Genomic DNA, 14636 nt, shown 5'->3' with positions numbered 1-14636 from the left:
TACACTAAAAGTCACTTTTCATGCCTTTAACCCATTTCTCACATTTTGCAGCAACCAGACTTAAAGAATTCTTTGGATTCTTCCACACTGCTCAAACTGGAAGGGCTCTACATTTCTCTCATCCAGTCACAGCAGTCATTAGAAGGGAGCCAGTGTGAGCCTCTCAGCATTCAGATTCAGCCAGAGCATGTTCATCTGTCCTCAGCAGTACCCAGTTCAGTTGCAGTGGGTGACTCCCCAGAAAAACACTCTGGTTCTGGTAGGTTTGAATATACTTGTGCATTCACAGTTGACAAATAGCACATTTTCCATGTTGCTAAAACCATCAGTTATCTTCCACAAGATTGCAAAGCCTTATCATTTATCCCAAGTCCTCATTTTAGCTCTGAGCTTAATTGTTTAGTTTAACTTTGCCATTCTTCTTTCTTCCTTGTGGATTTTGGAGGGATTCATATTTATTTAGAAAAAAATTTGTCAGTTCTCAGTTGTGGTTCTTTGCATTTTGACAGATGTGTTCAGTTACAATTTTCCATTAGCCTGGGCAGTTTCTTTGTACCCCTTGTGGTCCATCCGTCCACCAACTGGCCCCTAGTATGTGGTGTTTGTGTCTGACTTCTTTCATTTATCATCACATTGCAGAATTTTATTTCTATCTGGAAGTGGATTTGTGAGGTGTATGTTAACCTGTGTGATTAACTTTTCAAACTGCCAAAATGTGTTATAAAGTGGGCATATCACACACATTTCCACCAGTGACATGTAAATGTTCTCACTGTTCTACTCCTAGCCACTAGATCATATTTTATTTAAATTTATTTATTTATTTATTTATTTATTTATTTGCAGAGAGAGAAAATGAATGGATATGCCAGGGCTTTTTGCCACTGTAAATGAACTCCAGAATGCATGTACCACTTTGTGCATCTGGACTTACATGGGTACTGAGAAATTGAATCCAGACTGTCAGGTTTTGAAAGTGAGTGTCTTTAACCATTGAATAATCTCTTCATCCCCCTAGTTCATATTTTATATCATTTTAATTTTGCTAGTCGAGTGGATATGTAGACGTATATTGTAGTTTTAATTCATATTTTTCTGTTTACCATCAAGTTAACCACCTTTTCATTTGTCATTCCTATGTCTTCTGTAAGTTGTCACCTTTGAGTAAAACCACTCCATTTATACTGGTAAAGCCATATGATAGTATATTTCTATTTTCACCCTCCTAGCATTCTGTCAGTTATTACTGTTTATAGATAGAACTTTTATGTTATAAAGCAATAATCCATTCTTATTTTTGCTTTACAGTCAATTTTCTTTCAGAGAATTTAAAAATGAGAAAGCATTTTTTTTTATTTATATACTTACCATTTCTAGTGCCCTTAATTTTTTTAGTTTAAATGAGTGTTCAACAGTCTGTAAAGAGCCAAAAAACTGCTGGAATGTGGCTTAGTGGTAGTATTTGTATAGCATGCATAAGGCCCTAGGTTTGATTCAAAGTACTATCAAAATCATATTTTTTCAGCATTGTAAGATCTATGTTGCATTAATTCCATTCTGTTGTAAGCACCAAACAACCATAGACAAAATCATGTGGATTTATCTCACAAACCTAAAAACATTTTCAATATTGAAACTCTTTTCTTATTATATCTTCTTTATATATATATATATATATAATTTTTTTTTTTAAAGCTAGGTATGGTGGTGCATGCCTTTAATCCCAGCACTTGGGAGGCAGAGGTAGGAGGATCACTGTGAGTTCAAGGCCACCCTGAGACTACATAGTGAATTCCAGGTCAGCCTGGGCTAGAGCGATACCCTACCTCAAAAATAAAAATAAAATAAAATAAAAAAAAACAACCTCTAATCATATGTATCTATTAGATTTATTGAGCCTATTGATAGATTTTTTTTTTTAATTCTAGGCCTTTCCTGAATGTATTTCACTGCAGATTGTCTCTGTAGTAGGTGGTCAGTCACAAGTGCACCAATCTTTCTTTGTTTAGTGTCACCTTCAATGTATATTTTCATCTCAGTCTATTTTCCATCTCTAGAAGTTTTGGATCATTTTTTAATATTTTTACTTATATTTATTTATTCACTTATTTTAGAGAGAGAAAGAGGCAGATAGAGTGAGAGAGAATGGGTACACCAGGACCTCCAGATATACATTCCACCTTGTGCATCTGGCTTATATGGGCTCTGGGGAATCGAACCTGGGTCCTTTAGCTTTGCAGGCAAGCACCTTAACTGCTAAGCCATCTCTCCAGCCCTTTGGATCTTTTTGTAGCTTCCATTTTCCCCCACATTACTATCGCATTTTTCTCTCTAAATTCCTAAGTATATGGAGTATGCCAACAGTTGTTTAACACATTTAAGTTATGATTCTAGAGTGTATGCCACTTTTTAACCCTGTCATCTGGGTCATCTCTGAATCTGCTTATGCTGATTTCTGTTTTCAAGTCATCTTTTCCTGCTTCTTTTTGGATGCCAGGCACTGAATTTTATATTGTTGACTGGATTTCTTTTCCTCTTTTGTTCCCTTCCTTCCTGTCTTTTTATTAGGGGTGGGAGGCAGTAATCACAGTTTTCAACATCGACTTAAGGCATCTCTAGTGTGTGTCTCTTCTTCCAGGAGTCACTCTTGTGCAACACTTGCTCCTATCTGAAAGCTGTTGTTCCACTTTTCTAGCTGTATAAGATATACCTTTTCTTCTATGCTTAGAGTTTCTGATCAGAACTTACCTTTCTTGAACACTGGCAAATCCTCCTTGGTATCACCAGTGTAGAGTATAAGCAGTGTACTAAATGCTAGGCATGTAAAGATGAAAAAAGGATCGAATTATTTATCTACTTTTTCTCAGAAATTCTTGAAATCTGTGTTTTGAAGGTAGAGAGCAGTGCCAGTCTATGAAGTATTTACAGTGGTAGACAAGGAGCTTTGTGCTAAGTAGTAAGTCAGTCACATTGATCAGCCAAATGTTTAGCTCACTTTAATTTTTGTTTGTATTTACATGTATATATATGCACACACATGTTGACAAGCTTTGCAAGCAATGCTCTTAACTGATGATCCATCTTCCCAGCCCTTCATTTGAAATTTTTAAGAAGAGTATTTGAGACAGGGTCTTGCTGTGTGGCTCAGGCTGGACTCAAGTTCATTTTGTAGCTCCAACTAGTCTAGAACTCACTATCTTCCTCCTACCTCAGCCTCTCAAATAGGATTATGGCAGGCAAGTTCCACCATGTCCTGTGTACTCCCCATACCCATTCCACAAAGCCCCTTCTTCTTCCCAAGTAGTCCCTCTTTTACTTTTCTTCTTGCATGTCTGACAAACTGAATGGGTGGAGTATTATTTACCATAGCACATGCAGCTTACCAGTGGGTATACTGCTGAAGAAGATCTCTCACAGTCCAGCAGTAGCAGTTAACTGACAGGAATTCCTCAGAGCCGGATGGGGGCCTCATGCCCTCCATGACAGAATGTTGGTGGACCCAACAGTGTTCAAGTCTTGTGAAGATAACATAGTTGCTGAGAAGTCGTGAGTGTAACAGCCATATCATCTCCAGAAGACAGTATTCCACAGAATTCCTCCCCATCCTCTGTCTCTTAAATTACTTGTATTTTTTTTTGGAGGACATGATACAGGTGTTTGACTCAACACTGAGCACTCAACAGGCATTCATTCTCAGGACTTCAACAACTTTTGACTTTCCTCATAGTCATTACCAACTGCACAAAGAAGCTTCTCTGACCAATCGTGAGAACAGCACTAATCTCTGAGCATAAACGTAAATACTTATTTTTTTTAATGTTTATTTTTTGAGAGAGAGGAAGAGAGAAAGAGAGAGAGAGACAATAAGAGAATAGCTGTGTTAGGGCCTCTTGCCATTCCAAACTCCAGACACATGTACGACTATGCATCTGGCTTTACATGAGTACTGGGGAACTGAACCCTGAGCCATCAGACTTTGCAAGCAAGCGCCTTTAACCACTGAGCCATTGTTCCAGCCCCTAAATAGAAATATTTAGAGAACAATTTGATGGTCATAATGTATTCATTTAGCCAAACAACTGTAGTAGCTTCCCTTCTAGTGCCTATGACTGTCATAGCTATAGGCCTCTGATTAGGTTTTCATCACCAGGCATGAATTCTCTCCCATGGAGCAGGCCTCAGATCCAATCAGAGAGAAGCTACCCCCATAACAGTCATGCACCAGTGGGGCCATCTTGCCTGACTTGTCAGCTTTGTAATTCACAGGGTCCACCACTGGGTAAGATTGTTGACGACTTTTCTCCCTGTGTTTAAAAAGAGTGTTCTTGAAGAAAGCAGTATGTTGGCTTACATGCACTCAAAAAACAATCCTCCCTTTCTCACAGTAGGCAGCTACTTTGGATAACACAGGTCTAGAATCTAGCTTCTTAAATTGTGGGATCACATAACTGAATGTGAGGAGTCACAAAAAAAATTTAACAACATTAAAAGGTTTCTGAATGTGCAGAAAACAAAAATGAGTCCAGAGTCAAATGCATAATGAATCTGAGGTGTTCGTGGTAGCTTTTGGTCATGTTGCATCACAGGACTTGGCTGAAGCCTTCAATGTGAACACACAGCATGTGCGGTCATAGTCCTCAGTACCAGCAAACACTGCTGGAAACACCTGGGCTCAGATTTGAGACTTATCTGATGTTACAAATTTGTGTTCCATTATACATACAAGGTTTTCTTTTTTGTTGTTTTGTTTTGTTTTGTTTTGTTTTTCAAGGAAGTGTCTTGCTCTAGTCCAGGCTGACTTGGAATTCACTATGTAGTCTCAGGCTGGCCTTGAACTCCTAGTGATCCTCCTACCTCTACCTCCTGAGTGCTAGGATTAAAGGTGTGTACCACCATGTCCAGCTAAGTTTTCTTTTTTAAAATAAATTTTTATTTATTATTTCCATGGGTTGGGGCTGTGTGCCATGGTGCATACATAAAGATTAGAGGACAACCTTGAGATGTTTTCTTTGAGGCAGAATCTCTTGCCCTTGACTAGATGGTCTGCAAGTTTTGGATTCTCCTAACCTGCCTCCCATTGTTGTAAGCACATTGGGATCATAGACACATGAACTACTTTGCATCCAGCTCTGTGTGGATGCATGGGAGGATCAAACTTGTGTCAGAAGGCTTTGCAAATAAGTGCCTTTATATGCTGAACCATCTCAGCCCCAAAGTTTTCTGTTCTTGTAGAAACATAATGGTACCAAAAAAATATGGGGTGTAACTTAGTTGATAGAGTGTCCCTTTAGCATGCAAGGTACCCTGGGCTCAATCCTCAGCACTGTATAAATCTAGGTATGGTGTTGCATACCTGTATTCCCAACATTTAGGAGATGAAGATAGGAGGATTAGAAATTCAAAGCCATCCTTGGCTGCATTGCAATTTCAGTAGTTTATGTAGCCAGCCTGGGCTACATGAGGCCATGTCAAAACAAAGGGAGAGGGGAGGGAGGGAGGAAAGGAGGGAAGAAGAAGAAAGGTAAAGAAAAGAAAACAAGAAATTTGATTATGGAAAACAAAGATGGTTATTTTCTATCATCATTTCTTAGCACATAAGTATCAAATTAGTATGTCTCTGGATTGTATTGTGTTAGAATATTTGATATTTTTTAAATGCTGTTTTAGAGCTGAGGAGATAGCTTAATTGGTCAAGTGCTTGTCATGCAACCATTGTGGCATGTGTTGGTAAAGAACTAAAATGAGAGAAACAAGGCGGTGACTGAAAAGACTATCAAGACAACAAGACTCTTTTACTTTTTTCTCTTTTTTAGTGGAAAGCTTTCCAGAGAACCTAAAGGATGAAGATTTTTCTATTAGCCGTGCTGTCACGCTATTCAAGGACAGGAGTCAAGGAGCCATAGACCAGCTTTCTTTCATTTTGTCCCCCCAGCACCAGAGTTACATTCCTAGGAGTACAGCCACTGCTGCCCTGGGAGCTGCTGCACGGCTAGCCACCTCCAGGAACCTCCTGTACTGGTGTCCCAGGGTGAAAGGATGGAAGCCTGAGGGACAGGAGGCAGACAAGTTTGAAGGGAAATAGTGCTTCAGTACTGACACTTGGTCTTTCTGTGAGACCCTATGCTAGCTTCATTTTGCTAACTGATGTGTAAATATTTTGTTAACTTTTATTTTTATTTCTGGGTTTTATTTTACTTATTGGATTTCTAAATGGTTTTGTTAATCTTTTTTTTAAGGCAGTAGTTGAAAGGAGTTATGCATGTGTGTGTGTATATATATATGTGGCATTTCTATGACTGTTTTCCTTGATCATATCATGACTGATAAAATTTAAAAACAAAGTTTTGTAATCTATATTTAGCAAGACAAAAATATTCTTAAACCTCTATCTCCAGAAAAAGGATGTGTGAATTTAGTGGCTGTTGCTTTCTATCGAAACTGAAATCTTCTATATCATAGAAGATATCTTAGAAATACTATAATTTGTAAGAAGATCCAGAATTTGAAGCTTTGGTCATATAAATATGTTTGCATTGTTAAAAATTCACTATTTGGGGGCTGGAGGGATGGATTAGCAGTTAAGGCATTTGCCTGCAAAGCCAAAGGACCCAGGTGCAATTCTCCAGGATCCACGTTAGCCAGATACACAAGGGGTGCACGCATCTGGAGTTTGTCTGTAGTGGCTGGAAGCCCTGGCGCATCCATTCTCTCTCTCTCCCTCCTTCCCTCCCTCCCTCTTTCTCTGTCAAATAAATAAAAATAAAATATCTTTTTAAAATTCACTATTTTGGCTGGGCATGGTGGCACATACCTTTAATCCCAGCACTCAGGAGGTACTAGGATTGCTGTGAATTCAAGGCCAGCCTGAAACTACATAGCGAATTTTAGGGCAGCCTGGGCTAGAGCAGGACCCTACCTCCAAAAAAAAAATTCACTATTTTCAGAATAGGCAAATTTTTGAAATATAGCTGAGCCATCTCTATAGTTATCACAGTCTGCAGGAGCCTTAACGTAGTGTGGTTTGACAGTTGTGTGTTCAAGCATTTATCCAACATGATGTCGTGTGAAGTCATATTGTATGAAATATTATATGACATCCATAGTGTAAGTTAAGAAAATACTGAAAAGTGAAACTGGAAAATATGAGTGACATTTCTTTGGGCTAAAGTACCAGACTTGCCTCCAAATTTTAAAAATGATCTTTTACCCATGAGATTAAGTCCCAATATAAAATGATTTCTTAGATCTAAAGTCTAAGGGCATAGTGGCACATGACCATAATCACAACGCTCAGGAGGCTGAGGCAGGAGGATCCCATGTTCAAGGCCAGTCGGCTACCTAACAAGACCATCTCAATAAAATAAAATAAGGACTAAACTCATAGAAAGAGATGCAGATTGGTAGTCTGCTGCATATAACATACTGTGTGTATTTTATTTCCTAGTTCCTCTCTTTCTATAGTAAGGAATTCCTCCCCTTTTCAACCATCAGCAAAATATCTCTTTACACTCCCTTTCCATTAGTCCCTGTGTATAATAGTAAGGGAATGAAATAAAGAGGTACATTTAGACTAATGGCCAGAACCTTCTTTGAGTTAAGAAATAATGAAAAAAAGTTAAACACAAAGAACTTAACTACTAACAATTTATCACTTAAAAGCCATATAGAAAGTCTGTTTAATATAAGTGAGAAGTCCAGATTCAACTTTTAATTTCAATATATGCAGGAGAATGATGATATGCTAAGTAACTAACAAAGGTAGTCTGGAAATATCACTGACAGTTATCCAGCAGACAGAACAAGTTCCTATTTGGACCTTTATGATTTTATGTCAGACATCTTTATTGGAGACTAGTTAGTGAGGACTTAAATACTATATGTGATACTCAACTGATGTGAACTGCAGAAGTTATTTTTTTCATATAATTTGTATAATTTCTAGATTTGTTTCTAAAGAAGAAAAATTTTAAATAACGCCTCTTAGGATTCTTCCTTTAAAGAGGCCACATGTGAGTAAATGCTTCACTTCCACAGGTGGTTAACTACTGGCTTTGGGACCAGGTGACTCTGGAGAAGCAGTATGTCATAAGTGGAAGGTTGGATGAAAGTACACATTTAGTAGACTTAACTGGGACTCTTTACTAGCACTAAGCTACCACAGGAGCTCTGCCAAAGTTACGTAGCCATTTATACAGTTTAGCAACTGTTTAATAATCCAAAAGGACTAATTTTATACCTTTCAAGTTAAATAGGGATTATGAAATTAAATGGCAATGCTAAGACTTTCCAACATCCCATTCTTTTGCAAATGGCCAGGTAGGTAATCACTTATACCCATCTCATACTGACAGATACCAACATACTTTAGAAGAAGCCTATCTAGTAATTAACAGTTAACATCGAATTTGAGTTAAAGAGTGAATCTTTGGGGCTGGTGATGTGACTCAGTTGGTAGAGTGCTTACCTAGCATGCATGAGGTTCTAGCTTCAATCCCAAGTGCCACATGAACCTGGTGTGGTGTTGTGCACCTGCACTTGGAAAGTTGAAGCAGAAGGATCAGAAGTTCAAGGTCATTATAGGGTATGTGGCAAGTTTAAGGCCAGCCTAGAATACATGGCTACTTGGCTTTGACTAGGTCAGCCTATTTGTTTATCTATTGTGTCCCAAAAATGTGGGTTTTGTTTGGTAATTAAATAACCCAAAGGTTCAAATTTGATCATTTGAAAAATAATAAATAGGTTTCTATATGTGGCCACAAGTAGTAGTAAGAAAATGTATAAAATAAGCCGGGCATGGTGGTTCATGCCTTTAATCCCAGCACTCAGGCAGAGGTAGGAGGATCACCGTGAGACTTTGTAGTGAATTCCAGGTCAGCCTGGGCTAGAGTGGGACCCTACCTCAAAAAAACAAAAAGAGATATATAAGAGAAACTTGGCATGGTGGCACATGTGTGAAATCCTAATATGTGGGAATTTGCCAGCCTGGGCTACATAGGAAGACCATGTCTTGAAAAACAATGAGGCAGAGAGGAGAGCAGTGAAGAAAGGGTAAGCAACATACAAAAAATAAGTAGATGATCTGTGCTTTACAGTTAAATTACATTTTGTTGTCAGAAAAAAATGAGTTAGCATCTATTCTTTGAACATTTGTGATGTGAAGGAACTGTTAGTAGTCATGGAAATTCCCATGAGATGTTGACTAGAAAGCAGGAGTGGAGAGATGGCTTAGCAGTTAAGGTACTTGCCTGTGAAGCCTGTGGACCCATGTTCTGCTCTCTAGAACCCACTTAAACCAGATGCACTAGGTGACGCAAGCACATACATACAAGGTGGCACACACATCTGGAATCTGATGGCAATGGCTGAAGGCTCTGGTGCTCTAGTTCTCTCTGTCCCGTCACACACCCCCCCCCCCCGCCGTTCATTCCCTTTCATAAGGGGGGGGGGCAGTCTCTTGGCTTGCCTCAAAAAAATTAAGTGCAAGCTGAGATGTGTGGAAGGTAACACAGGAATGAGGATACAGGAAAATCTTAGTTCTTGACTCCCCAGAGATGCCAAACAGGATGTCTTTTATTAATAACCACTTGTATTTGAATTCCAGTGGCTTATAAGGCTACACTACCCCCCTTCCCTCTTTCATGAAAATATACTTTATGGGATTTAAAAAAAATGGGCCATTCCAGCATCAGTCAGCCAGCCAGCCTTTCTCACACATCTGAGATGCCAGTTGCCCCTTTCTAGGCATGGGAATGACGAAGGTTTTCTGCTTGTTATAACTTAGAGAATTCTATTGATCCAGGAAAGACCTTAGGTGAGAAAATGTGAAGCCTAGAAAGACTAACTACTAAAATCCATAGAACTTGAATTTCAGTATCTGGTAACTTCTAGGTCAATGCCTTTTCCACAGCAAAATTCTGCAGCAGGCTCTTTTGTACTTAGTGGTTGGCTGTAGAAGACACAGAACTAGTTAGATGATCTAAAAGAATGGTGGTCTTAATAGCTGAACAAAACCTCTGATTTTGTTAGGAGAGATGACTGATTATAATGACTTTGTATTCTTGAACTTGGGTAATTTAAATAACAAACCAATTCTAGACCCAAAAACTCGGAAAAGGGGTATCATAAGGAATGAGAAACCAACATTTTACAGAAAAATCTTTCTAAAGCTGCTTATTGACACATAATATTTTTCTAACATTTTCATATTATTTCAGAATCCCATATGAAATGCCATGGATGACATTTACTATGTGCTTTATTCATGCAAGTCATCCATGACTCAATGAAATACTTCATTTCCTATATCTCACTTAGACTTTGGGCTTTTCCAGTACACAGTACATAGCTATATCAACTGAATCTGTTTGTGTACTTTGACTTGAGCAACATTCTAACAGATGTGATTTGTCTCATTTAGTCACCAATCAGCCTAGTGAGTTTTGGATGTCAGTGGCTTACTAGAACCATAATCCTTCAAATACTGTTATTTTAGCTATGTACTCAGAAAATGTTAACTGCTCAGTCAAGGGCACCATAATACATAGTGTCATAATTGACATTTTTGGCACTTTCATGTGAAATTGAATGTTAAAACTGACAGTTTATTCATAACTAAGTTTTTTGGGTATATTCACAGTTAATTTCTTTTTAAAAGGCTTTCTAAGCTTGTTGTGTTGCTTATGCCTATAATCCTAACACTTGAGAGGCTGCAGCAGGAAGATCACTGGTCTGTATAGTAAGCTCAAAGAAAGTCTAGGCACCGTAGCAAGACCTTGTCTTCTAAAAAAAAAAGACACCCCAAAGAGCTGGATATAAATTTTGTTTCATATTTCTGTTAAAATATTTTTAATTTATGGGAAAATGGGTGCAATAAGCAATGTATACCTGATTATTTCTTTGTAGTCCAATTTAGAAAAATAATTTCATGAGAGAACCAAATTTACTGCTATTTCTTTCAACTTTTGTTAGAAAAGGAATGTAAAGTTGTTGGGCTCAAAGAATGATGAATAATAGTTTCACCTTTGGAGCATTTCATTTAAATAGAGTTCAAATTTGTCAAAAATGTCTAGTTGTTTCTTTATAATGTTGATTCTGTAGAAATGAAACTTTTACTTAAACATGTAACCCAGATAACTTAGTTGAATAAAATAAAAAATTTACATGGCTAAAAAATAGACTTGACTTTCTTCTTGACTAAAATGTTTGTGTTCATTTTTTGTATGATCTCTTAAATTTTGAAGAAGGCGAAACAAGCCTTTACTATATTATATTATTCAATGAAATTAGAAATTCATTCATGTAGGCACTTCTAAAATTCCTGACAGGTGCAGTTCGAAGACTTATTTCACTTCTTGTTGTGTGTTGAGCACTTCAAAGGCATCATTCAGGTTCTACAATTCTTTTTTAACATTTTTTCCACACACCGACTACTCCACACAGGCTCATTTTGCAGCTGTACTTCAGGGCTCACTCTTTGCTCCACACCCAGAGCCTTTGCTGTGGTCCATTTCTTCTGGAAGATAGTCTATGGTCCTCCTGGCAGCTCCATTATCCTGGGATCCCCATTGTAACTTAAGGCTCACCTTCATAGCTTCACACTGTGGCCTTTCAGGATTCCCTTCCTGGGATTCCAATCCTCCCATATACTGCCTAGCCTTAGTGGCTCTCTTACACCATGGTACAATTTTCCATAACTGCTTCAATCTTACTTGTTTTTTAATGCCTGCAAAGCCAGTGCCATGTAGCCAATGCTACTAAGTTCTTTGGCCTGCTTAAATCTCAGCTATAGCAGCCTCTGTATGTCAACCCTATGGAGCAGGGAACTCTATATTCTTGTCAGGCCACTCTTTTAAAAGAACTTGCATTTTAATAAGATATAGCCTTTAATGGGTTGGGTCTTGCCCTCAAGGCATATTTCCTACAGTCTTAGTGCAGAGAAATAGGTTCCTCTTTAATGATGCTAATCTCCTTAATTAAAGCTGAGTGGGCTATAGTCTCCTTGCCTGAAACCAGTTCACATTTCTTTCCATGCCAAACTTCACATTTTTCATATCGTTATGCTTTTTATTTTTCTCTTTTTCACTGTAGATCTGAATAAAAGCAGTTAACAGAAGCCATACCATGGAGCTAATGCGATTCTGCCTTTAAATTACCTCCGCCAAACACATTAGTTCATTACTCTTAAATTCCACTGTGCTCAAGTCCTCAGCACACAGGCAGAATGCAGCCAGGCAAACTCAACACCTAAGGTGACTTCTGCTGTTTCTCTTGAGTATAAGAGCTATACCTGGCACCTTAAACCCCTACCCTGAAGATATATAAAGTCAGACTTACATGGCTAATAACACTGCAGATAGTTAGAAAAGCCAAGCATCATATTAACTCAAGATGCAAAAATATAATACAAGAAACACAAAAAATCAAGACAATATAATCCTACCAAAAGTTATAATTCTATCAGAAATGACCTCCAGTGCGACTGCTTTAGATGAAACGACTGACAAAGATTTCAAAAGAAAATTAAGTCTATGTTCAAAGGAATCAAAGAAGAAAACCAGCTCCTGGAGAAATCCCAAGAAAACACAGGAAACCAATTTAATGAAATAAGTAGGTCAATACATGAGTCAACATGTGAACATGAGTTAGGAAATAGAAATAGTGAAAAAATACCAATCAGAAACCCTAGCAATGAAAACAGAGTAAGTCAAATAGAAAACTCTCCTAGAAAGTCTCACCAGTAGAATAGATCAAGGAGAGGACAGAATGTCTAAACTAGAAGACCAGGTGGAAGATCTAATACAGGCCAACAAAGAGACAAACTAATAGGAAGGAATGAATGGGAATTTCAAGACATTTTGGACATTCTGAAGAGATCAAACATAAGAATTCAGGGTATAATAGGAGAAGACATTCACTACAAAGGCATAACAGGTATTTTCAACAAAATCATAGAAGAAAACTTCCCCCAAGTAGGGGAAATGATGTCATTACATATACAGGAAGCCTATTGAATGCCAAACAGAAAAAATTAGGAAAGAAGTTCTCACTGTCATAATTAAACTACAAAACATGCACACACAAAATACATGGAAAGCAGTTAGAAAAATCAAGTCACCTACAAAGGCAAGCCTATCAGGACAACAACACATTACTCAACACAAACCTTAAAAGCCAGGAGGACTTGGAGTGATATATTCCAAATTCTGAAAGATAACAACTGTCAACCAAGATTACTTTATCCTGCAAATCTATCCATTCAAATAGAAAAATAAGGACATTCCACCAAAAAAGCAGGCTACAGGAATATTTGAAGACGAAACCAACTCTACAATCCACAATGAGCTTTTGATCAGAGAAACCTACAAGGTTTCCCAAAACAATGACAGACTTCTGTCAGAGTAATTGATGACCCACCAAAGGCCAGTGGTAAGACCCTATTGCTGAAGACTCCATACGCAGCTTACACGTAAAATGGAATGACATGGCTGGAAGCCAGGAGAGAGTCAGTCCCCAGACAGTCAGCGTGTCTAGTGCCAGAAGGCGCTACATAGGCGACTGGGGGAAATGACCAAGATCTGTCCAAGCAACACATCGTTTAACCTAAGTAGCAACAATTAACCGGATGTGATACCCACACAAGTGCAATAGTGGTACACAGCCATGGTGAGGAATCAATTGCTCTTGATTTGGCTAACTGATCCACTCAGTGGTACTAGACCCTTAGCTGGAGCTGGGAAACAAGTCAGAACCATACCCAAACACAAGCCCACTCTACAATATCAAGCTACCATCAATCACGGGGTATAAGAGGGCCTACACCTACCAAACTGTCTATCAAAAAAGTAAGTGTTATCTCAATTTTCCAGGTGCTAACTTACTCTCCGTTGGAGAATCTGCTTCTCTTTTCCAGATAGATGCAGATCCTAAGAAGAGAGCTGCCCCAACATACCTCAGAAGGGGCCCAACTGAAACTAAGGACAACTGGCGAAATAAGCAAGGGTGATGTTTTCCTGTGAACTGGATACCAGCACAAAGGGGAAGGAGATCAATGCAGAGAAAAATCAACTCCTACCAAATCAGAGAGCCAGAGCCTCAGAGGCCCCCAACACCTCAGCACTGAAGCAGACCAAAAATGAACCCAACATGGCTCAGGGAAATCTTGTGGAAGAGGGGGCGGAAAGAATGTCAGAGTTACATGTTGGGTCATGATTTTCAGAGACATTTATCATACTAATAACTGGGGGCTAACTCCACAATGCACGACCCATTTTCAATAACAAGGAGGGTCTAATGGGAGGGGGTAGATCACAGATGAGCCTAAATAATGGTACCAAACTGCCTGTATTTACTGAAAAGAAAACTAATAAATTAAATTAAAAAAAAGTCAAAAAAAAAAAAAAAAGAAAATAATTGAAAGGATCCTCCATACTGAAGAGAAAGAAAAGCACACATATAAGGAACCTAGAAATCATACTCAAATACTAGTTAATACAAGATAGCAAAGGTAAAACCAGAAGAACTACAAAACAAGAAAAATGGCAAAAATAAATACACACCTTTCAATAATAATATCAATGGCTTCAATGCCCCAATCAAAAGACATAGGTTTGCAGACTGGGCTAAAAAGCAGGATCCTT

At 38.3% G+C, this 14636-nt stretch overlaps 1 protein-coding gene across 4 annotated transcripts in view; it reads left to right on the top strand.

Moving 5' to 3' along the window:
• The window catches only part of Tdrd5 (tudor domain containing 5), a 52307-nt gene extending 46133 nt beyond the window's left edge, over positions 1 to 6174 (top strand). For all 4 annotated transcript variants that reach the window (XM_045136987.1, XM_045136984.1, XM_045136978.1 and 1 more), the window contains exons 16-17: positions 52 to 259; positions 5814 to 6174. In XM_045136987.1, the coding sequence (XP_044992922.1) occupies positions 52 to 259; positions 5814 to 6082 (477 nt within the window). In that variant the 3' untranslated portion in view covers positions 6083 to 6174. The remainder of the gene's footprint in view (positions 1 to 51; positions 260 to 5813) is intronic.
• Positions 6175 to 14636: the final 8462 nt, after the last annotated feature.

The sequence above is a fragment of the Jaculus jaculus genome, chromosome 1 (genome assembly GCF_020740685.1).
Source record: "Jaculus jaculus isolate mJacJac1 chromosome 1, mJacJac1.mat.Y.cur, whole genome shotgun sequence".
Lineage (NCBI taxonomy): Eukaryota > Metazoa > Chordata > Mammalia > Rodentia > Dipodidae > Jaculus > Jaculus jaculus.
The sequence above is the reverse complement of the archived record's forward strand: the minus strand, read 5'-3'. Positions and strand labels throughout refer to the sequence as shown.